General features: G+C 48.9%; 1 protein-coding gene across 1 annotated transcript in view; it reads right to left on the bottom strand.

Moving 5' to 3' along the window:
- DYNC1H1 (dynein cytoplasmic 1 heavy chain 1) overlaps positions 1–23,520 on the bottom strand; it is a 65,995-nt gene that overhangs the window by 27,476 nt on the left and 14,999 nt on the right. The window contains exons 9-35 of the mRNA XM_084793468.1: positions 22,936–23,115; positions 21,685–21,834; positions 20,159–20,305; positions 18,569–18,709; positions 17,377–17,553; positions 17,156–17,266; positions 16,951–17,070; positions 15,523–15,762; positions 14,443–14,598; positions 14,188–14,301; positions 12,909–13,019; positions 12,623–12,832; positions 10,088–10,234; positions 9,747–9,913; positions 9,494–9,667; positions 8,669–8,834; positions 8,402–8,590; positions 8,016–8,210; positions 6,807–7,089; positions 6,589–6,689; positions 5,369–5,528; positions 3,745–3,988; positions 3,390–3,573; positions 2,947–3,159; positions 2,134–2,372; positions 1,814–1,970; positions 639–866 (exon numbers count right to left, since the gene is read on the bottom strand). Of these exons, the coding sequence (XP_084649594.1) occupies positions 639–866; positions 1,814–1,970; positions 2,134–2,372; positions 2,947–3,159; positions 3,390–3,573; positions 3,745–3,988; positions 5,369–5,528; positions 6,589–6,689; positions 6,807–7,089; positions 8,016–8,210; positions 8,402–8,590; positions 8,669–8,834; positions 9,494–9,667; positions 9,747–9,913; positions 10,088–10,234; positions 12,623–12,832; positions 12,909–13,019; positions 14,188–14,301; positions 14,443–14,598; positions 15,523–15,762; positions 16,951–17,070; positions 17,156–17,266; positions 17,377–17,553; positions 18,569–18,709; positions 20,159–20,305; positions 21,685–21,834; positions 22,936–23,115 (4,704 nt within the window). The remainder of the gene's footprint in view (positions 1–638; positions 867–1,813; positions 1,971–2,133; positions 2,373–2,946; positions 3,160–3,389; positions 3,574–3,744; positions 3,989–5,368; positions 5,529–6,588; positions 6,690–6,806; positions 7,090–8,015; positions 8,211–8,401; positions 8,591–8,668; positions 8,835–9,493; positions 9,668–9,746; positions 9,914–10,087; positions 10,235–12,622; positions 12,833–12,908; positions 13,020–14,187; positions 14,302–14,442; positions 14,599–15,522; positions 15,763–16,950; positions 17,071–17,155; positions 17,267–17,376; positions 17,554–18,568; positions 18,710–20,158; positions 20,306–21,684; positions 21,835–22,935; positions 23,116–23,520) is intronic.

Raw genomic sequence — 23,520 nt, forward strand, 5'->3', positions numbered from 1 at the left:
AGCCAGGCCTACACAGAGAAGCCGGTCTTGAAAACAAACAAACAAACAAACAAATTACCTCTGTGTGTGTGTGTGTGTGTGTGCGTGTGAGAGAGAGAGAAAGCGCACGCACAATACACAGTACAGTACACAGAGACAGTACACAGTAGAGCAAGGGAAAGCTTGTGGGAGTCGGTTCTCTTCCTTCACAATGCAAGATCCAGAGACCCAACTCAGATCAACAGATGAAGGCAAGTGTCTTTACCACTGAGTCATATGACTTTCTCACTTTAAGGCTTGTTTTGCTTTGTTTTTAAAGATGTATTTATTATATATACGGTGCTCTATCTGCATGTACACCTGCAGGCCAGAAGAGGCCACATTACAGATGGTTGTGAGCCACCATGTAGGTGCTTGGAATTGAACTCAGGACCTTTGGAAGAGCAGCCAGTGCTCTTAACCTCTGAGCCATCTCTCCAGCCCTCACTTTAAGGTTTATAGTAACCAGTTCTTAACTTTGGCAAGCTGCGCCAGAGAGTCTCCTCAAAAGCTGCTGTAAGACAAAGCTGGCTATTCCCAACTCCACTGAGTGCTGGGTTTTTCACTCTACCCTTTTGGACCCAAGCCTGTGGCCCTCAGAGCATGAGCAGCCTGCACACCTGCAGCATTGGAGAAGCAGCCTCTTCACCCTCATCTTCTTTGCCTTTTCGCCTCCGCTGTGCCTCGTCCTCTCCTTCATCCAGAGGGATGCTGCGCAGCCTGGCCAGGAAGTTATTGAATATCATATCTGTGCTCAGTACGTCCTCACTGAACCACACCATGCCACAGCGAGACACTGTGGCCAGGGTTGCGTATTTCAAGTCTTGCACTTCAAACATTATTCGCACCTTGGAGGAAAAAGAATTAGGTAAATTAAATTAGAAACTTGAATATTAAAATTTCTTTACCTATATGCATACTGAAAGAGTATTCTAACTTTTTTGCACTCTAGTAATAAAAAAACCCCTACAATTCATGTAGCTACAATACTCACAGCTACTCTCCTTAAGAATTTGGGTAGGAAACTATGTCAGGTGTGAAGTTCCTGGTGGCAGAGGCCCAGCTGCCTCAGTGGGCAGGCATCTCCTGTAAATGTTGCTCCCACGTTCCACACACCTGAACTCCTCCACCTGAAGTACAGGCCCTCTCATTCTACCTCCATTTACCCCCAGAGTTAGGTCACCTGCCCAACAATGGGGCTAAGATTCCAATCCGAAATTCAGAATACCGACCCTCACCTCAGAGCCACCTATCTCACAAGACTGACCAGAGTCAGAATCTACTGAGCAGTCAGTCGCGAAGGGGCCTGGTGACATCAGCAGAGAGATGGTAAGATGCACACACTGTAAGGCTGAACTCAGAATCCTCGGCCTGTTTCTGAGTCATGAGCATCAATCCTCCCTCACACCTGTGGCCCCACTGAATGGCAGCCTCAGTCAGCCGCTCAGCACCCCATCTGCAGGGGCAGCTCTAAGACTCCCAGCGGCCACCTGGAAGCGCAGGCAGCGCTGAGCCCTGGCTACACCGCATCCTACACACACCCCTTTGATAAAGTTCAAGTTACAAATCAGGCACAGTAACAGACTAACAGCAGCAAGCAGTAAACAGAGACATTCTAGTAACCAACTATAAACGTTTCCTAAAACTTTAAGCTATTTAATTCTGGAATTCTCCATGAAATATTTTCCAGCTGCAGATGACACAGGGTAACCAAAGTCTTGGAAAGTGAAACTGGGGGCTACGACCTAGGAAGCCTCTTCCCGGAGCCTTGCTCTGTGGGCGCGCAGCCACTCACGTTGGGCGGCAGGCTAAGGCGCTCTCCGTTGGGCAGCGTCAAGAGCTTGTTGTCATCCAGCACGGAGTTCAGGTTCTCCACCCACTCGGGGTCCACATCTCCGTCAAACACAATCCACTGGCGTTTCTGCAGCTCACCTCTCACATTGTCTATGATCCTGGTTTGAAAAAAATTTTAATCACTCACTTAAATCACTTAAAACGCTCACCCTCCCCAGTGCACTCTGCTCTGTGTGGACTTGCTGAGGAGGAGAACCAACACCGTGACTGCAAGCATTCGTACAGGCCCTGAACTCTGCACGTCAGCCACAGTAAACATACTTTCTCAGCACATGTGTGAAGAGTCCGTCTGTCCACTCCCTGGTGTTGGGGTCCAAGGTTCCGTAGAGGTGGTCTTTGCTGATGGCTTTGGGGTCAATTATATGGGCCACGCCCTCCACACCCTCAAGCCTCTCAAGAGCCTTCAGCAGCACACGCCAGGCCATGCTCTTCCCACTTCCTGAAGGCCCAACCATCATGAGGCCATGATTGATCTGGGTGATCTGATAGAGCTGGAGAACCTGCGGGGCCAGAGAGCAGCACTGAGACCTTCGGGGAAGAGACAGGCGCTGCAGCCACTTCTGGGGACAGTGAGCAAGAAACTTGTCCTCTAGATGCCTAAAGCTAGGAGTCTCCAAGAGAGGATGGGGGACATTTCTACCCCAGGAAGGAAGTCTGGGCAGCGGAATAGATGTCTGCTATGCTTTCTCAACCCGGAAACTCCCAAAGACGCTCCGAGGATGAGAGGAGAGCAAAGGGAAGGATTACCCCAGCACAGAGCACTCAGGTCAGCACACAGTGGGTATAAGTAACAGACCCAGGGGAAGGATAGGAACTGACCTAGACAGGAAATCCCAGCTGGCCGTCAGGTTAAACTGTTAACCTGGAAAATTCTTAAGTAGATTTTTAAGAGCGGAAACCAATTTTCATTATAATCAGAACTTTAGTGAGCATTTTTCAAGTTAGTGCTACATGGAAGAGACATTGCAAGTTTTGCTACCTGTGTTAGTAAAGGGACAATCAAGTAGGCCTTGGGGAACTGGTCTCCTCAGATGGCTGGGAGCCTGTGGTCTTGGGAGCAGCAAGGTACGGTACCTTTTCAACCCACATCCCACCAACTTCTTCTCCATCGCCATATGTCAAGTACATCTCCTGACACACTTTCTTCAGCTCTTCTCGAAGGGCTGTCATCTCCCCACGGTGGTACTGGACTCCAGGGAACACATCTGACAGGAGGCTGAAGAGCAGTGGGATGTCTTCTGCCACCAGCTTGGGCACCATTGTCTCACAGACACTCTGTATCAGAATCTATGGGGGAGGGAGGGAGAGTCCCAGGCATCACACCGAGAACTCAAGGTCTTGTCCTAAGGTGAACTCCAGAACATGCCTGTTTTCAACAGAACACTGTAAGCTGGGTGTGGTGGTGGATACCTGTGACCCCAGCACTTGGGAGGATGAGGCAGGAGAACAGCTATGAGTTCAAGGCTAGCCTAGGCCACACAGTGTAAAGGGAAACTACAAAAGCCATGAGTACAGACCTCCTGCTCAGGCAGGTTCTCAGCAATTTCTCCTTCATCCACAGCTTCCCCCCGTTCTTCCTTCTCTCTCTTTATCTTCTGGATCCTCTCCCTCTTCACGTTGCCTGCACTTACAAGCACACTCTTCAACGCCCGAAGGCCAAAGTCATAATGGCTTTGGGAAGACAGCTGCTCGTCACACAGCCTGAAAGAGAAAATGCTTTCTTAAGAAAAGCACCCATTAAGTGAACAGCACTTAAAGTCAAGGAAGGAGACGGGCATCTGAAAGGTGGGGGACTGTGAACAGGAACTAGCAGGCTGGACAGGAGCACCTGCTGTCAGCTGAACAAGCCACGAGTGGCCTGTGGCTACTCACTTAAAGAACGGGACGATCTTGTTGGCGAGGACCTCAGCAGTGCGGAAGCCCTGTGAGTACAGCATCACCTGGGCGATCAGCTGTCGGTCAGGCTTGGTCATCGCCAAGCTCCGGAACAGCTTCTTGAGGTTGTCAGGGAGGTTTGAGCGGCCTGCATAGCCTGGGTTCATGGTGATGAAGATAGCCATGTCTGGACTGACCTTGACTTGTTTGTTCAGCAGCTCACAAGTAATGGGGGCTGAGGCTGAAATCACAAGAAAGCACCCGACAGTCTAAAATGACAGAGTGCCACTCACTCTTTACTCACCTCAAGATCAAAGCCCAGGACTCTGGGGTGACAGGCTTTACAGAGGCTGCTCTCACCAGCCAGGCCGACCCTTCTACAGACTACTGCCAGTCAGGCACCCAGAGACCAGCTTTCAAGGAAGCAGAGGCAGATGCGCGCTGACTGTGCAGACGATGCTGACAGTGAGTATGAGATCACGAGAGTCAGCTCCTCTTAGCATCAGCTCAACTTACAAAACAAGCCTGAAGCCGCCTTTGCTGCTTAGGACCATGTGTGTTTACTATGTGAAGGACCTGACTACAGGGCTGCTCTAATAGTCTTGTTTTCTTCAGGTCTTTCTGACACAAGTTGTTAAAAAATATAGCTGGCAGCCTGCTCCTGGACAAAGCGAGTCCAGGACAGAAAAGGATATACAGAGAAACTCTGTCTCGAAAAAATCCATTAAAAAAAAACAAAAAACAAAAACCTAGCTGGGAGTTGGGCAGTGGTGGTGCATGCTTTTAATCCCAGCACTCAGGTAGCAGAGGCAGGTGGATCATGGTGAGTTCAAGGCCAGCCTGGTGTATAGAGTGATGCCAGGACAGCCAGGGCTACACAGAGAAACCCTGTCTCAGGGGAAAAACAAACAAACAAACCCAAAAGCAATTAACCAAACAAACAAACAAACAAAAAAACCCAAAAGTAAGCAAGAAAGCCAGGCAGTGGTGGTGCACACCTTTGATCCCAGCACTTAGGAGGCAGAGGCAGGCAGAAACCTGAGTCCAAGCATAGCCTGGTCTCCAGGACAGGCAAGGCTATGCAGAGAAACTGTGTCTTGAAAAACAAAACAAAACAAAACAAAAAGTAAACAAGAAAAGTAGACCTGACAGGGAGAGTTTCCCGCCTACCTAGCTGCACAGCAAGTACATCTGGCACCAAGCCTGCCTCCACCACATGTGCCTGGGCTCCCATAGACGCAAAGAATACAGCCTTCCAGACTTACTTCACAAACCACATGGTGGGAGCACTGAGGTCAAACAGGTGGCTAAGTAGGCTGGCTTCCCAGTGACACTGGAAGGAAAAGGGCCCCTAGGGCCACATGGCATAGAAGACACTCGTGGCCGTGGCCTTGCAGAGGATGCTCTGCTGTAGGACCCATAGGAACTGGTACTGCTACTGCCAGCACAAGAGAATGAAAATGACCCCAAACCACCCAGCCCTCATATCAGCCTTCGCCATGACTCCTTGTGCTGCTTGCTCCTGGGGTTAGGGGTCATAGGTAAATGACCTCATGTCAGATCCCCCCCAGCCCCTCAGTGATGAAAAGCCACAACAAAACCAAACACAAATGAGCCTTACTCTTATCGTAGTTGGGGTTGGAATGCTCCCGCAGGGCCTCTTGTATGCACTGCACCTGCTGGGATACAGCTGAGAGCATCCGCTCCTCCAGGCGGTTAAACTCGTCAAAGCAGCCCCACGCGCCCACTTGGCAAAGCCCCACGAAGATACGTCCCATCGCCTAGAATGAAAAGACCCAGAGAGGCTTAAACCATCTGCGATGGGCTGACGTGTGTCCCTTCCCAACAGCATCTCTCCATGTCCTGAGCCCGTGTTACTGTGTTTGGACACAGGCTCTACAGGAGGTAAGAGGAAGGGAGACACTAATCACAGGGGGCTGGTGTTCTCCAAAGTGACCCAAGTCCACCCTTCTGGCCACCGCTCCCTCTCTGCATACTGAGGAAAGAGCACATGCTCACACTGAGGGAAGCAGCACCTACACACAAGGAAGAGAGGCCTCACTGGGAGCCGATTCTTTCAAAACCATGTGGGTTTCGTGGCTGCAGGACTGTGGGGAACCATCTTTGTAGTCTGAGCTGTGCAGCCTATGGTAACTGTGACTAACTTGTCCAACTCTGAGCAAGTCACATCTTTCTGAAACCACAACTTCTCCCTTAAAAATGAGAATAGCAGCTACTGCACAGTGTGGATAACCAGTTAGTCTTTCTTCATTCCCATAAAGAGCGTCACCATTACAAAGACGCACTGAGAGCTGCACTTTCCATCCTGTGTCAACAAAATCCCGCTGACAAAACTGTAGTTTTTAATCCTATCACCTTCTTGTTAGCTTAGAGACATTTTCCATAATATTCATTGTTTTCAGACTTAGACATGAAGCATCACCTCCGAGAGCTCCCCTTCTAGAGCTGGAGTGCAGCACCGCGGTAGAGGACTTGCCTAGTGTGTTTAAAATTCTGGGTTTGACCCTGGTTAGGGAAGGGAGGATAGTTACTGCTAGAGGTGACGACAGTGTGTGCTAGCCCTGCTGAAAGAGAAGGACTGAGTTCTAGGCTAGCCTGGGCTATACAAGGAAACCCAGTCCCAAATACATAAATACAGACAGGCAGGCAACAGCCATTTCAGACAAACAATAATGGTTAACTTGAGACAATGGAAGTCAAGTTGGCTTCAATGTGTGTGCCGGCTCTGCCGCAGCTCGGAACAGCACTAGGTAAGGCAGGCGGCCCTGGGGCAGAGAGAGAAGTGTAATGGTTTTAGACGATGTGAAAAAAATTTCTTACCTGGAAATCAAAGGTTTCATCGCAGTTGAAAACGAGGACAAACCGCCCCAGCTGATGGCCGAGGGCTTTGACGGACTCTGTCTTCCCGGTCCCAGCAGGCCCTTTATTTGAAAGGAAAATAATTTATAACTTAAGTACATAACCTAGTTGGTAGTAAATCCATACAACAAAACAACTCACCCAAACCATCAGCTTAGTGAGTAAAAATAAGATCTTACCAAATGGAGAGCCCCCAAGCCTGGCCTCCAAAGCTTGCGTCATTGTCAAATAGCAGCGGTCAGTGAGGGGTGTCTGAACCAGCTTGTCTTGAACGCCTAGGTACTCAAAGCCATAGTTAAACTTGGCGTTGGCCATCTGAATGGACAGCTGCTGTAACACGTCAGTTTGCTTAGGGTCAAAGTAAAACCGCATCTGGCTCAGCCATTCGAAAGACTTAGCGTTGTCAATCTTGCTTTTGATCAAGGACCTGGTAACATCTCTCTGGTGAACCAACTCTGTGATCTGAGGAAGTAAAAATGGAAGCATTGTGTTGTTTGTGTCTGCAGACTGTCTGTTAACTGTACCTTAGGAGTCAGACCCAGTTACAGTGACTAGCAGCAAATATTCCAAACTTCAAACAGAACTTCCCTGGCAGGGACACTGGAAACGTTATCCATGCAACAGTATCACCAGACTCAGAAAACAGAAAAGTCAACACCCACTGTAAGCAAGAATTCTGTGCCACTCAATGTCACAGACAGCAGCTTTCTCAGTCTACCCCAGGGGCTGTCCACTTTGTGCCACCATGGTGCTGCAGCCACCCTCTGGGAAGATGATGATGGGAAACAGTGGACACCCTCAAAAATCTGGTCACGGCCAGGTGGTGGTATTACATGCCTTTATCCAAGCACTCAGGGGGCAGAAGTAGGTGGATCTCTGTGAGTTCCAGGACAGCCAGGGCTACAGAGACCCTGTGATGAAAAGTTTCTTCTTCCAATATAGTCACCTGACTCATTCATAACATATGGCCACATTTTTGTGGGTCTATGTGCACATGACTGCATGTGTGTGCAGAGGCCAGGGTCATTCTTTAGGGGCAGCCCACATTTGTCCTTGGACCTGGGGTTCTGGAACACGCATCCTCGTGCTTGTGCAGCAAGCACTGTACCAACCTACCCCTCACCAACATCACCTTTAAAGGGGACAGAGAGCCAACACCACCCTAGTGCACACTCAGCGCCTACGTCGCTCACTACCATAGGCAAACGTACAACCAGGCTGGCCTAGAACTCCTGATCCTCCTTGTCTCCAGTTCCCGATTCTAAGGTTACAGGTGTGGCCTACAGCTCCCAGCTTACGCTGCCTTTGCTACAAAAGGCACATTTTAAAGCATCTTTTCCTTTCACTCCTTGAGCTGACAAGTGAGAAGGGGCTCAGGAGAGGCTCACCAAGTGCTCCAGCTTCCGTCTTCTGAGAGGGGGCTGCTCCATGAGGACAGAGTCGGCTAGGACGTTGAGGGTGACCTCCACATTGCTCAGCACAGACTGTAAGGGTGCCACATCACCACCTCCCCCAACGCTGCTTAGGGCATTCTCCACGTTCTCAGACCAGGCTATTTGGGCTGACAATACCACCAGCTGGGCCTGAAAAAATGAGCAAGAAGATCCACAGGTCACTTTCATTGAGCTGGAGTGTCACTGCACTGCACGGGCTAGCTCTTCCTGTCTCACATCCCGAAGAGTCTGACTACAGGTGCACTGCCCGGTTCCCAGTGGTCATTCTCAAGTGAGTCAGAGCTTCCATCTGCAGCCTGCTTGTTTCTACTGTAGATTACCTGATATTTATCAATCCAAGTAATGTAGGTATTTGGGTCAATTGAAGTTGCTTTTCCAAAAATCTCCACTTCTGTAACAGACTCTGCCAGGAGTTTAGCCAGGGTGACTCTCATCTCCTTTTCCACCAGAGTGAGCCACTCATTAATTTTGGGGTGTTCAGTGATGGACACTGGAGTTTTAAACATAACCTGGAGATAAAAAGGCATTTCAGGAGTGAAGGCGTGCAAGTGTGAGAAGCTTCTGAGCCACAAGTGTACTGAGCCTACCTCCTCTCCCTCTCGGGATGAGACGCCGAGCACCACAGAGCTGTCCTCGGTTAGGATGATGCTGGAGACCCCAGCGAACATCTTCTTGAAGTGCTTCTGCAGCTTAGCCACATTCTTGCTGTTCCCAATGATCTCAAGCAAGTCCTCATCACCCACAAAGTAGAACCTGAAATCACAACAACCCAGCCGCTACTGCACCGAGAATGACTGAGCAAAACGTCCACACACAGGCGGAAGGAGCTGGAAGAAAGGCCTCCAGCTGGAGTGCAGGTGAGTGCAAGCATCTCCCCAGAGCTCAGTGAGAGACACAATCACAACAAGAACTGGAAGAATTCAATGCCACTCAGTTAAGTCATTTTGACAGCATCCGCTCCACTCACCCTAAGCAAATGCCTTGGAAAGGAGGAGAGACCACTTAGGAGACAGCAGAGCTAGGCTCTAGAGTGACACCAGTGGCTTAGAGGAAAAATGAGCTTAGAGACGTGTTATAAGATTGAGGCTGAAGCCGGGCGTGGTGGCGCACACCTTTAATCCCAGCACTTGGGAGGCAGAAGCAGGTGGATCGCTGTGAGTTCAAGGCCAGCCTGGTCTACAAAGTGAGTCCAGGACACGGAGAAACCTGGTCTCGAAAAACAACAAAACAAAACAAAACAAAACAAAAAAAAGATTGAGGCTGGAAACTGGGAGTTCATGTAGTATTACCAACAGGTGCTGCGAGGCAGAAGACTCAGTCACGATTTGACATCAAAACTGAAGCACCACCAGGAAAAGGGAAGAGGGCAAAGCAGGAAAGCACACAGCTGAGCTTGGCTGTCTCAGGCTCACCTGGGGAACGACGACCGCTCTCGTTCTAGGTATTCTCCCAGTGCTTTCTGGATCTTTCCGAGCAGGTCTGCCAACCTTTCCAGAGACCGCTGTACTCCCTGTATGTTCAGAACATCCATCACAAGTGGAGACTTGGATACTTTTTTCATCAGAGCCAAAAACTCTGTGCTGATGCTAGAGAACAAAGCAGAGCTGGGTCAGCCTCCGCAGCATGCTGTCAGCCCCACCAGCGCCCGGCCCCCTGAAGCTGCACCTCTGGAAGCGCTGGGTTTCCACAGGCAGCAGATGTTTGATGTCCGCACTGCCTGTGAAGATGCCTTCCAAGTAGACCCAGCGCCTCTGCACATCGATCCACACGTCGAAGAGCGCCATGATCCGGTTCAACTTGTCCTCCCAGCTCAGGGCATCTTCTTCAAACACCTGGTGGGCACACAGGAGGGCAGGGCTCAGCCGCTAACCGCTCACTCGAGGGTACGCCAAATCTCACTGACAATTGCAAATTAGGCTCCCATCAAGTTATCTGACCCCCATTTTAAACAAAAAGCCATGTGAGTTATAATTCAAGCGTGCAGAAGAATGTCTGAGCAGCCGTACCTTGTAATATGGGGAGAGTTTCATGGCAGACACGCTGTTGATGTGCTCCTTGACCTTGTTGAAGAGGTCATCCCAGCCTCGGATCAGGCGGCACTTGTTCTGGTAGTTGACCAAGTCCAGTTCGTATGTATTCCACACCTCCCGTATCTGAGTGGAGCCAGGAAGAGGCCGTCACAAATCAACACCTACACATTTGCAGGGCACCGAGAGCTCAGGAAGAACAAGTAAGGGGGAGTTTATCAAGCAGGAGGTCTCAGAGGCTGAAAACATTCTAGGCCTAAGTTAGATCGTAAGGAGGCTAGAAGCTTCCAGGACTAGGCCTAGGTTAGCATAAAGACACAGTAAGCCTCATAAATAACAGCTGAGCCAGGAGAATAAAATGCTTTTATATATGGAGCTCAGTGTGGTTGGTAAGAAAACCCAACGTGATTGAAGAAGAAGAAAGCCCACAAACATTGCAGAAGCAGAGGACATCTGATAGAAAGCCACAGAAGTGAAATTCGCCTGGGATCATCTCCAGAGGAAGATTCAGCTCGATGCCCAGAGAGACTCAGGAGATCTCGGAGCAGTGGGAACCTCAAGCCCAGAGCAAGGAATGACGCAGGAGCCTCTCAGACAGTGAATCACAGCAAGCCATCCAAAAAACTAATTTAATTATACAGACAGATTTTTCCTGCACTAAAAATGGAAACTTCCGGGGCTGGAGGGATGGCTAAGAGGTTAAGAGCACTGGCTGCTCTTCTAAAGGTCCTAAGTTCAATTCCCAGCAACCACATGGTGGCTCACAGCCAACTATAATGAGATCTGGTACTTTCTTCTGGTGTGCAGGTGTGCATGCAGGCAGAACACTGTATACATATAAATAAATCTTCCCCCGCAACCCCCCCCAACCACCCAAGACGGGGTTTCTCTGTGTAGCTTTGGCTGTTCTGGACTTGCTTTGTAGACAAGGCTGGCCTGGAACTCACAGCGACCCACCTGCCTCTGCCTTCTGAGTGCTGGGATTAAAGGCATGTGCCACCACCGCCTGGCTTCATAATAAATAAATCTTAAAAAAAAGATTGTTAAAAAAAATGGGAACCTCCATCTTGGTGCCTGTGGAGGTCTGCTGGGGACAGGACTTCTAAAACACAGCTATGTCTGGAAGACTGTGGTGCAAGGCCATTTTTGCTGCTGCAAGCGAGGTCTCCAGAACCAAAAAGAGCACACAGCTCTTCTTAAAATTGAAGGTGTTTTTTGTTTTTTTTTTTTTGTTTTAAGATTTTATTTATTTATTATTTATACAGTACTCTGCCCCCATGTGTGCCTACTCACCAGAAGAGGGCACCAGATCTCATTAAAGATGGTTGTGAGCCACCATGTGGTTGCTGGGAATTGAACTCAGGACCTTTAGAAGAATAGCCAGTGCTCTAAACCTCTGAGCCATCTCTCCAGCCCAACTGTAGGTGTTTATGCCCAGGATGAAATAGAATTCTACTTAGGCAAGAGATTTTATGTGTATAAAGCAAAAAACAACACAGTGACTCCTGGAGGCAAACAAAACAAAACCAGAGTGTTGTGGGGAAAAGTAACTCGGGCCTATGGAAGCAGTGGCATGGTTCTGCCAAACTCTGAAGCAACCTTTCTTCGAAGGCCATTGGACACAAAGCCCATGTCATGCTGTATCCTTCCTGGATTTAAATTAATGAAACGCAAATAAATAAAAGTGAGCCAGGCACGGTGGTACACACCTTTAATCCCAGCACTTGGGAAGCAGAGGCAGGCAGATCTCTCTAAGTTTGAGGCCAGCCTGGTCTACAAAGAGTTCTAGGACAGCCAGGTCTACACAGAGAGACCCTGCTGGTGGGGGGCACTGCAGTACTCATTGCAATTGTGACCAATGGAGTAAACGCCACTCTACTCTCAACTGTAATATTTGTTTATACAACAAGAAAAATTAGCTATGGTAATATAAGGGCTTGAGAGACAAGAGACAGAGGAACTAAGAGAACAGAAAATGTTTAAATATGAACCTATGGTACCTAATGAAACTGATGATCAAAGGAGACAGTCCACTGATAATGGGTAAGAAGCCTGGCTCACTGGAATGGGGCTGGGCAAATGAGACTGCCTAAATGTCTAGTTTATGTATGGATTCATAAATATCAAATTGTACCTTGATCAAAAGAAAGGGGGACTAAGATTAGCTAAAAAAAAAACACTGGATTGTAAACTGTGTGTGGTGGCGCAAGCCTGTAATCCCAGCACTCAGGAAGGCAGAAGCAGGTGGGCGGATCTCTGAGTTAGAGGCCAGCTTGGTATACACAGAGAACACCCCTCCCCCCGGGGGTGGGGGCGGGGAGAGGCTTCCAAATGAAAGTCATGACTCAAGGAAGAGATACAGAAAGACAACAACGCAGATGATGCAGAACATACATCCCCCTGCAGGGAGACAGCGTAACAAACCAGCTTTTCCACCAAACACCAGGGAACAGAGATGACTGTAGGTGACAAAACCTCGCTTTGCACAGTCTGATACCCAATCCCATTACTTGCCTGCTTCAAAAACTCTTCCAAAGCCATCTCCCCTTGCGCCACCAGCAGCACATCCTTGACAACAGCTTCATTCTTCTGAAGGTCAACATCCCAGATCTGGCCCAGGGTCAGCTCAGAAACGACCCAGTTAACGTGAAGTCTCTTCATCAGCTGTTTCCAGTGCCGGTCTTTAAGTGCCTCAGACTTGAGCTCAATCACCAACATGTTAATCTGTTCGGGGCAAACAGCTACGTGAGCAGGTGTCTTTTGAAAAGATATCCAACACCCATGTGTGGCAGTCACCTACCTTCATGTAGCCTTTCAGCAGCCTCTGGACAAACTCATAGGAGGCATACTGCCGAAGCCGTGCAGGGAAGTTCTTTAGCTGGTTCAAGAGGCCATCTAGGTTTTGACGGAGCTATCAGGAGACACGAGAGAATGGAGTCAAGCAGACACACATACACACAAGGGCACACAGGCAGACACAGACATACACATACACACACGGACACAGGCAGACACAGACACACACATACACACAAGGACACAGGCAGACACAGACACACACATACACACAAGGACACAGGCAGACACAGACATACACATACACACAAGGACACACAGGCAGACACAGACATACACATACACACAAGGACACACAGGCAGACACAGACACACATACACACAAGGACACACAGGTAGACACAGACATACACATATTCACACGGACACAGGCAGACACAGACATACACATACACACAAGGACACACAGGCAGACACAGACATACACATACACACAAGGACACACAGGCAGACACAGACATACACATACACATAAGGACACACAGGCAGACACAGACACACACATATTCACACGGACACAGGCAGACACACACACACATAATACACACAAGGACACACAGGCAGACACACACACACATAATACACACAAGGACACACAGGCAGACACAGACATACACATATTCACACAGACACAGGCAGACACAGACACACACATATTCACACGGACACAGGCAGACACAGACACACACATATTCACACGGACACAGGCAGACACACACACACACACACACACATACACACAAGGACACACAGGCAGACACAGACATACACATACACACAAGGACACACAGGCAGACACAGACACACACATATTCACACGGATACAGGCAGACACAGACACACACATATTCACACGGACACAGGCAGACACAGACATACACATACACACAAGGACACACAGGCAGACACAGACACACATATACTGCCACCACCACTGTATGTTGTTATTTTTTTTTCTGACACATGGCCTCATGCATGTATCCAAGGCTAGCCTCGAATTTACACCTGCCCCCACCACCCAGAGTTCTGGGGACTGAACCTAAGGCCTTGTGTATGCTGAGTAAGCGCTCTTATCTACAGAGCTACAGCCATCTGAATGGCTCTAAAACAAGGCTTTAGTCTGGATGGACCAACATGTAGGACATAAATGACAGCTTGTAAGCTTGCAAAGTTCTATCTGTGACTGTGAACGCAGACTCACAGACGTCCATTTCAACAAGTACCTTGCGAGGCTGAACTGAGACCCACGGTTGCTCCTTCATTTGATCAATCTGTTCCCAGACCTTAGACAGTTCCGACCAAACACCTTTGAGGTCTTGTAATTCTTCCAAGGCCACCTGTAGTCAAGAACAGCAAGGCAGTTTACACTTGGGACAGTAAAGCAGCTCATGGACTCGAACAAAAAGCCAACCACCTCAGCATCTAGCAGGGTCCCTGGGATGAGCAGGTCTCCAGCCTTCCCACTTGCAGGCCCATACCTGCACACGCTCCTCACTGCCGCTGAGGAGTCCCGTGTCTGTCAGTTCCAATGCCTCCTTGGCCTTTGCACATTTCTCTCTGTCATCCTTCAGCCGGCCGAACTTCCCCTCGTATATGGTCAGGGCCTGAAGAGCCTCCTCAGGGCGCAGATTGCCCTGAAACAACAAGTGGCAGCATTTGTGTCAGCAGGGGGGAACACGGGCTTTAAGACAGTGGAGGGCCAAAACAGAAAGCGTGTCTCTCCAGAACGCACACAGCCAGCACCTGCTCATAAAGCTTAAGCTGTGTTAAGAGACATCAAATTCTATTGAGTATGCCCAAGGACAGTTTAAAAACAGGAAAACAAGCTGGGTGGTGGTGGCAAACGCCTTTAATCCTAGCAGAGGCAGGCGGATGTCTGCCTGCGGATGTCTACAAAGAGAGTCCAGGACAGCCAGGGCTGTTACACAGAGAAACTCTGTCTCGAAGAACCAAAACCAAACCAAACAAACAAAAAGCCAGGAAAACAAAACACCTCCCAGGGATGGGGGCTGGAGGGATAGCTCGGTGGTTAAAAGCAGCGGCTGCTATCTTCCTAAGGCGCTGCACCCACATGGCAGGCAGCTGGTACCTGTTTGACTCCAGTTCCTGGGGACCAGATGCCCTCTTCTGGTCTCCAGAGGCACTGAATGCCCATGGTGCACAGGCACACATGCAGGCAACACACCCATAGACATAAACAGATAACACTACTTCCTGTCTTAAATGACTACCACTCTGGGTAAATAAATGACTATACTGGCTTTCTCACTGACTATCTACAAATACTCAGGGCATCCACATACTGCGTAAGCTGTGTTTCCAGCATCTCACCTTTTACCGTAGCAGTCACTACCTTGTTATGCTGCCCTAACCTCGCTCAACTCAAGTGATACTCCTGCCTCAGCCTACACCACTGGCTGCCAGCATGCCTTTTAGTTGCCGAAGGCCAAACCCATCTGCAGTATTGAAAAGCTAAGCCCCAGCATGGTTGCCCGGTGTCTGACAGAAAGAACCCACGTTGTGCTGTGTGGCTGGCTGGCAGGCTTAGCAAAGCTCACCGTGACAGGTTTAGTCTTCTCCCAGTCAGTCAACAGATCGGTGGTGCGGCTCTCCACAGCTCGGTCCTCCTGCACGATCTTCATTTGCAGGTTTGCCACCTGCTGCTGAATGGCAGAGTCCTTCCGGCGCATGATGTCATTGAAGGCCCCCCACTCACCCTCGATGTTGTCAATGTAAAGCCAAGAGGGCGGGAACTGGAACCTCTGCTTTTCCAGAAGACGCTGACCATTGCGGTAGAGCTTTGAGAGTTAAAAGATGTATATATATATATATATTATTTACTTATTTATTTTTCTATAACAGTAGGAAAAGCTCCTGGCACCATCTAAACAAGAAAGTAAGCCGGCCAAGTGGTGGTGGCACATGCCTTTAATCCCAGTACTCAGGAGGCAGACCCCGGTGGATCTCTGTGAGTTCAAGGCCAGCCTGGTGTAAAAAATGAGTCTAGGACAGCCAGGGCTGTACAGAGAAACCCTGTCTCGAAAAACTAAAAAAAAAACCAAAAAAACAAAAAAACCCAAAAGTGTTCCCTGTGACTACAAAACACACAGATCAAAGCATCTACTCTTCCACAACTGTCCACCTCAAGGTTACTGCAGTCAGAGGGCATAGTGGAGAGCCTGGAGCGGCCCACCACCGTACCTAACACCACCATGTAGACACAGAGTACTCGGCACTGTACTCCCTCGCTCCATCTCAAATCCCAAGCACTTGAAAACAGGAACAGATTTTAGAAGATTTTAAGAGACAGTGACTCTCGGGGCTGGAGAAATGGCTCAGAGGTTAAGAGCACTGACTGCTCTTCCAGAGGTCCTGAGTTCAATTCCCAGTACCCACATGGTGGCTCACAACCATCTGTATTATGATCCAATGCATGAAGACAGCGTACTCATATACATAATAAATAAGTAAATATCTTTAAAAAATAAATAAAAAAAGAAGAGACAGTGACTCTCAAACTGAACTGTGCGTAACAATCACCCACAGAGCTTTCTAAAGTGCAGACTCCTAGCCTCCCATGGTGCTACATTTATCATGTCCATGCATGTATATATGAGTGTGGGCGCATGTGCCATAGCATGTGTGTGGAAGGCAGAGGACAACTGGTCCAAGTTGGTTCTCTCCTTTTCCCAGGAGGCTCTAGGGAAAACTCAGGTCACTGGACTTGACGGCAGGTAACTCTACCCACCTCATCTCTGCTCCCCACCAGCCTCTTATTCACAACTCTCCTGCCTAAGCCTCCCGAATGATGGGCTTAGAGGTGCAGCCACCACCAGGCTTTCCACGCTGTGTTCTAACAAGCACATCAGGCAGCTAAGGCAGCTGCGAGCGCACTGTGAGAAACGTTCCTCTAGGTGGTGGTCTCTCAGCGTCCCTAGGATACAAGATACTGACAGCCTGACCATGAGTCAAATGTGAAGACTCACTTCAACTTGCTTCTCAAACTGCTTGATCTTCCGCTTTAGAGACTGCACATAGGTGATGAAAGTCACTGCGTCAGAGGTACTGGCCGTGTCCACTGAGTGTTGCTCCAGCTCTTGGCGAGACTGTTGGAGAGAGGGTATTTTTACCGTGGTGCCAGGCTTAACCTGAAGCTGCCAGTTCTCTGGGCAACATCCCCACTCCTCTCACCTTTGAGATCTGGGAATGGAATTCTGTCATGTTTGACCCCAGCATCTGCCCAAATTTGCTGAGCACCTCCTTATGCCAGGAGTCATACTTCAAGTTCACCTTGGACTGGACCTGCAGGGGAGGTGGATGGCAGCGCTTGCTCAGTTCTTCCCTGGAGTGTGGTTAAGCTCCAACTTGCTTTTCCCACCTCCTGCCACCTCTTGAGAAGAAACCAAGCTCACCTTGCCGTAATCTATCACCACTGGCCCAAACTCTTTCTTGGTTTCTGCATTGTCGAAGGTCCCTCTGGCTTTCCTGATCTGGACCAGGAGGGCCTGCCACTTGTTGAGGTCTTCCCCGAGCCGGTTGTAAATGTTTTCTGCCTGCATATCCCACAAGCACTGGTACTGAAGCCAAACCTGTAAGTAAGAAACACAGCTCAATTCGTTTGTAGTTCTGCAGCCTATTAATATACCAGTAATCATTATGCCACAGTCCAGATGCATGGTGTCACACCATTAGAGAACCTCACTTCACCAAAAAAAAAAAAAAAAAAAAAAAAAAAAGGCACCCAGAAGAAGCAGGTGGATCGCTCGCTGTGAGTTTGAGGCCAGCCTGGTCTACAAAGTGAGTCCAGGACAGCCAAAACTAACACAGAGAGACCCTGTTTCGGGAAAAAAAAAAAAAGAGAGAGAACCTCACTTCGGAGCTTCAGAATTTATATAGCAAAAGGTGGAAATTTATTTCTCTTGAAAACCATAGTTAAAACCACAAAAGATTTATCCTACCATTCACTTTTGGCTTTAAAACAAGCAAAAAAAATTGATGGGTGTTGTAGCACACACCTTTAATCCTAGCACTCTTAGGCAGACACAGGTAGATCTCGAGTGTTCAAGGTAAATCTGGTCTACATAGCTCCAGACCAGCCAAAGCTACATAGTAAGACTCAGCCAGGTTGGTGACACACATTGTAACCCCAGCTCTCAAGAGACAAAGAATTCTAGGCCAGTCAGGGCTAGAATAAGGAGTGAGACCTACCTCAACATAAATAAACAAATAGACAGTGGATAGATAACTAACAAACCAATAAATAAAGCAGGTGTTGCTCACTGAGCCTTATTATCTGTCAAGACCAATCAGCTTCCCAGTAATTTCTTTCTTTCTTCCTCTTTTGGTGGTGCCGAGGATAACATAAATAAACAAATAGACAGTGGATAGATAACTAACAAACCAATAAATAAAGCAGGTGTTGCTCACTGAGCCTTATTATCTGTCAAGACCAATCAGCTTCCCAGTAATTTCTTTCTTTCTTCCTCTTTTGGTGGTGCCGAGGATTGAACCCAGGGCCTCTTGGCTACACCCCAGCCCTTCTCTCATACACTTACACGTCTACAATAGAGTAGCCAGCATTTGGATGGAATCAGAGTGTCTTACCTTAACATACTGCTCAACCTCAGTCACAATGCCCATGACCGCAGAGTACGACTCTTCCAGGGCGACGGGGCCATCAGGCATGCGTGTCAATGCATTCCGATAGAATTTCTCTTCCTCAGTCAACTCATAGTGCACTCCCACCTGACCAATCAGAGGTGACACCATGTTACACGGTGTTTACAACACCAATCTCAGTCAGCATTTACTTACCAAAAGTGACTCAAAAAAAAAAAAAAAAGAAGTCACCATCAAAAAACATTAAGATACAATAGCTAATGCTGGGTGTGGTGGCTCATGCTTTTAATCTAAGCACTCGAGAGGCAGAGGCAGGAGGATCATTGTGAATTTGAGGCCAGCCTGGTCTACAAAGATAGTTCCAGGACAGCCAGAACTACTACACAGAGAAACCCTGTCTGGAAACCCCTCCCCCAAAAAAGAGATATCTATTTTCCTTAGCCACCAGCAATGAGAAACCTGGTTACATTTAACTCGTTAAGCCAATAAAGGGAACAGCAGAGTAACCATCAACCGGAAAACATGGCACAAGGTGAGAGCAGCTGAGGAATGGAAGCAGCGCTCGGCTCAGCTGAGCTGCCCGAGTGCCCGCTACATGCTAGGCCCCAATCTAAGTACAACAAACAGAAACTCGCACACAAACGAAGGCTCATTCTGTAGGAGAGACAAAGGACGTGCACATACACTCAGCTAGTCTGTGCAGAACAAGCAGGAAGACTGCAGGAGTACAGAGCGGGCCAGGGAATGGTCTTAACCTATTCACTTTTGTAGTACAGGTGGAAGGACATATAGGCACCTGACTTGCACTTTCTCACTGTGACGTGAGAAAAAGAGTGTGTGTATGCACAAACACACACCAGATAAATAAAATTAAAACAACAAACAAACCCTGGAAGAGTGACATTTATTCTCAAAGTCAAAGGTGTGTTTGGGGGCTGGAGAGATGATCCAGTGGTTCTGAACACTGGCTGCTCTTCCAGACGTGCTGAGTTCAATTCCCAGCAACCTCATGGTGGCTCGCAACCATCTATAATGTGATTTAATGCCCTCTTCTGGTGGGCAGGTATACATGCAGGCAGAGCACTGTATACGTAATAAATAAATCTTTTTTAAAAAGTGGCAGATACTTTTTTTTTTTTTTTGGTTTTTTGAGACAGTGTTTCTCTGTGTAGCCTTGGCTGTCCTTGACTCGCTTGGTAGACCAGGCTAGCCTCGAACTCACAGTGATCCACCTGCCTCTGCCTCCCAAGTGCTGGGATTAAAGGCATACGCTATCACACCTGGCATGGCAGACACTTTCAATACCAGAGCTCAGAAGGAAGAGGTAGGAGATTCTGAATTTGAGGCAAACTTGATCCATAGTGAGTACCAATGCAAAGAAGCTCATGAAGAAAACTTTTAAGTGATGAGAAAGGCTGCATATGCCAAGCTTTCCTTTAGGACAAGGAATCTGGTGACCTTGAGTATGAAAGGGCAGGTACAGGGCTTATTTAGTGACACATCCTGAGAAGTGGCACCAGAGCCCCAGATGAGAGCTGGTCAGAGGGCATGTGCTTGGAGGCCCTGGACGCTTACCTGGTACCTCTGACTCTGGATCCTGGGCAGTGACAGCACAATCATCTTCCAGGCAAACATCTCCTGGTAGAGCTTGTACCTGCACTCTTCGATGGGCGGATTCAAATAGATCACTTGATTTGTTATTCTTAGCTCATGCACAACGTTCTGGAAAGAAAAGTGTTGTTTTCACTTAGCAACATATTTCAATAAAATGGTTTTGGGTCTTAACAACATTCTTTGTCTAAACTGCGACATCTCTGGCTGGAACTACAAGGTCTGTCACTTTGTCTGACGCACTCCTGGTCCCTCCAAGACCACAAGAGGCTGGGCAGGCACTGCTTCATCTGCTCCAGCTGTCCTGGGTCAGAACACAGTGTGGGCACTCATGGAAACCCGAGCGCTCAATAAAACAACCCCGAGGCCTGACAGACACTATCACTGAGGCAGTGGGAGGCAGGCACTGCTGCCAACCACATGGGGACTGATCTTTCTACCATCTGTGTTTCAGGCTAGTCAGAATTCTGACTGCATCTCCACTGGGTAATGAATTTATTAACTTAGTTACAATCATTATTTCCCTGGGATACAATATTTAAAGAAGCAGCTTACAGGCCAGTGAGAGGGACGGCCCAGCTGTTAAGGTGGCTGTTGCTAAGCCTTGGCAAAGAGCCTGAACCCTAGGGTCCACTGACCCCCACTAGGTACCCTCTGACTTCCACAAATATACAATGGTACATATGCCCCTAGGTACGCTGTCTAAAATAGACTTTTAAGGTTTTTACAGCTTCCTATTTTGAAACTGTTTTAAACTGACGGGAGATCTGCAAAGAAAGCACAAAGCCATCCAGCAGCCTTCACAAGACAGAACAAGCCCAAGGTAGCACCCAATTCACTGGTGGTGCTAACGTTCACCATCTGGTTAAACCCTTGCTGTCTGTCAGACTTTTCCCCGCACGGTGACTTTTTCATAAGCACTATGCACCCAGTGTAGACTTCCCACATTCTAAGCAAGTGCTCTAATACTGAGCTGCACCTCTGACCTTGGCCTTCATAGCACTTTTTTCCCCCCCAGACATGGTTTCTCTGTGTAGCTTTGGCAGTCCTGGAACTCACTCTGTAGACCAGGCTGGCTTCAAACTCACATAAATCCACTTGCCTCTGCCCCCCCCCTTTTTTAAAAAGATTTATTTATTTATAACGTATACAATGTAAGCACCTGCCTGCCAGAAGAGGGCACCAGATCTCATTATAGATGGTTGTGAGCCACCATGTGGTTGCTGGGAATTGAACTCAGGACCTCTGGAAGAGCAGACAGTGCTCTTAACCTCTGAGCCATCTCTTCAGCCCACCTCTGCCTTCTTGAGTGCTGGGATTAAAGGTGTGTGCCACCACTGCCCAGCACAAGGATGTTTTTTGAGAAAAGGTCTCACTACATAGCCTGGGCTGACCTTGAACTTGTGACCCTCTTGCCTCAGCTTCTAGGAATACTTCTCAATGCGAGAACTTGTGCTATACCCAGATTGAGAGCCATGGGAGATACTCACTTTGATCTTTGGCTCTCCACCAGGCTTGTGACTAACTTGTGGGGCGTCTGTGTCCATGTCGACTTCTGCTTTATCTTCAGCTTGCCCGAGAAGGACCTGGGTCCAAGCTCTAAGGCCAGCCTGCAGACGGACACCCAGTATCCTTTCGATCTACAAAGAAAGCGGAGTCACTGAGTGGCTGCTTCTCAAGGTTAGCTCACAAAGCATGAGAGTAGGAAGGTGACAGGTGTGCCAAAGTCGAGTGAGTGTTCAGCTCCAATCCTGTCTCGCTTCTGTCACACTTGTCTTCTAAGCTGCATTCCTCCGCCTTTGGGACTCACTCATGAACTACTTGCCAGACTGCCCAGCTCCTAAGGAGACTTAACAGCACGCTGCAGATCAGTTAAGCTCTTGGTAGCTGCTACTTCTGATGGAAAACTCACTTAAGTGTTATTGTGGGGGCCTGGAGGTGGCTTTGGACGTGGAACTACAAACATTCCAACCTGGAGATGAAGCCATTTTTCTTCACCAAGTAGAAGAAAGCCTTCCCTCTGTCCAGAACCAGGCCAATGTCCTCTGTGTGACAGACAGGACCTCTGCATGTCTTTGCCACCAGTGTGCCCTAGGCCACACAACACCCCAGGAATGTGCTGTGGGCTGAGGGATACCACAGTACCTGCGGGGTATTAACTTTCCTCTGTACCACATCCTTGAAGTTTGGGGGTGAGGGGACCAAATTCAATCTGGAACCTCTGCTATGAAACAGGCCCTTGCCTAGACCTCTCTAGTGACATGTCCTCTCCGAACTCATTGATGAGAAAAAGCACCCAGCCCTGGCTTCACTCTTCTACAGCCTTAGCTGTGAAGAGGGCAGTTGTCAGAGAAGGGGGCCTGGAGGACTACAAGATGAGGAGTGGATCATTGCTGAGCAAGGCCCCGAATTCCACCCCAGCACCACCAACACTGCCACCAAGAAGGAAAATAAAAAACAAAAAACCCTTAAAGCATATGCACAGGAAGGACAGACTGATGGGAAGCTGTCAACTCTCCAGCAGAAGGAAGAACTCTCCCCTGCGCCCCAACCTGCGCCCAGATGAGAACCGTGGGGGCAGGGCCCACAGCACTCGGCTGTGGTGTTAGCTAGAGGGGCTGGACCAGCCAAGTAAATAGCTAGGAAAAATGCGTTCCAGACAAACTAAGGGCCACACTGAAGCAGGCCCGTGCCCACAGAGCAGCGGAGATGAGCAGTGCTCCAGAAGCAGGGCTGTGTACCTCCATGTCCAGCTTGTTGACCCAGATGGGCAGGTTGGAGTAGGAGTGCAGGTTCAGGTCGTCCACCGCCTTCTGCACTCTGTTCAGGATTTCCGAGAACGTCTTGTGATCGTACATGCAGGTTTCCAAGGAGCGGACTTCCAGGTCTATTTTCTCCTCGATAATCAGGAGGTCGTCCACCTGGAGGAGGGCACACTTAGCATGCACACGCCGCTTGCTCTATGGCTTAGTCACACCCTTCCCATGAAGAACTCTGCTCAGGGCAGAGAGATCCTCCGTGAACAGCCAGCCCCAGCTGCTGGGACTGCGGGTGCCGCTCCCCCTCCCTGCCCACGGGAACAAGTGCTCCTACTACAGGCCTGAGACACCTCTCTCTAGCTGTGTCCATACGCATCCCAGCTGCCGACGCCCTTCTCTAGCTGCGTTTCCCAGGGTGTCACTTGCCAGCATTCCCAAAGCCCCACTCCGTTGGTTTTGTCACTCCTGCCCAGCCCCAGTGGCCTTAGCTGCAGTCTCTACTGCAGACTGCCGTAGAGAACTAGTGTGCTCCCTGACTCAGTGACTAGACCAGCCACAAGCACCAGA

Source organism: Acomys minous, assembly GCF_964271855.1.
Source record: "Acomys minous genome assembly, chromosome: 8".
NCBI classification, from domain to species: Eukaryota; Metazoa; Chordata; class Mammalia; order Rodentia; family Muridae; genus Acomys; species Acomys minous.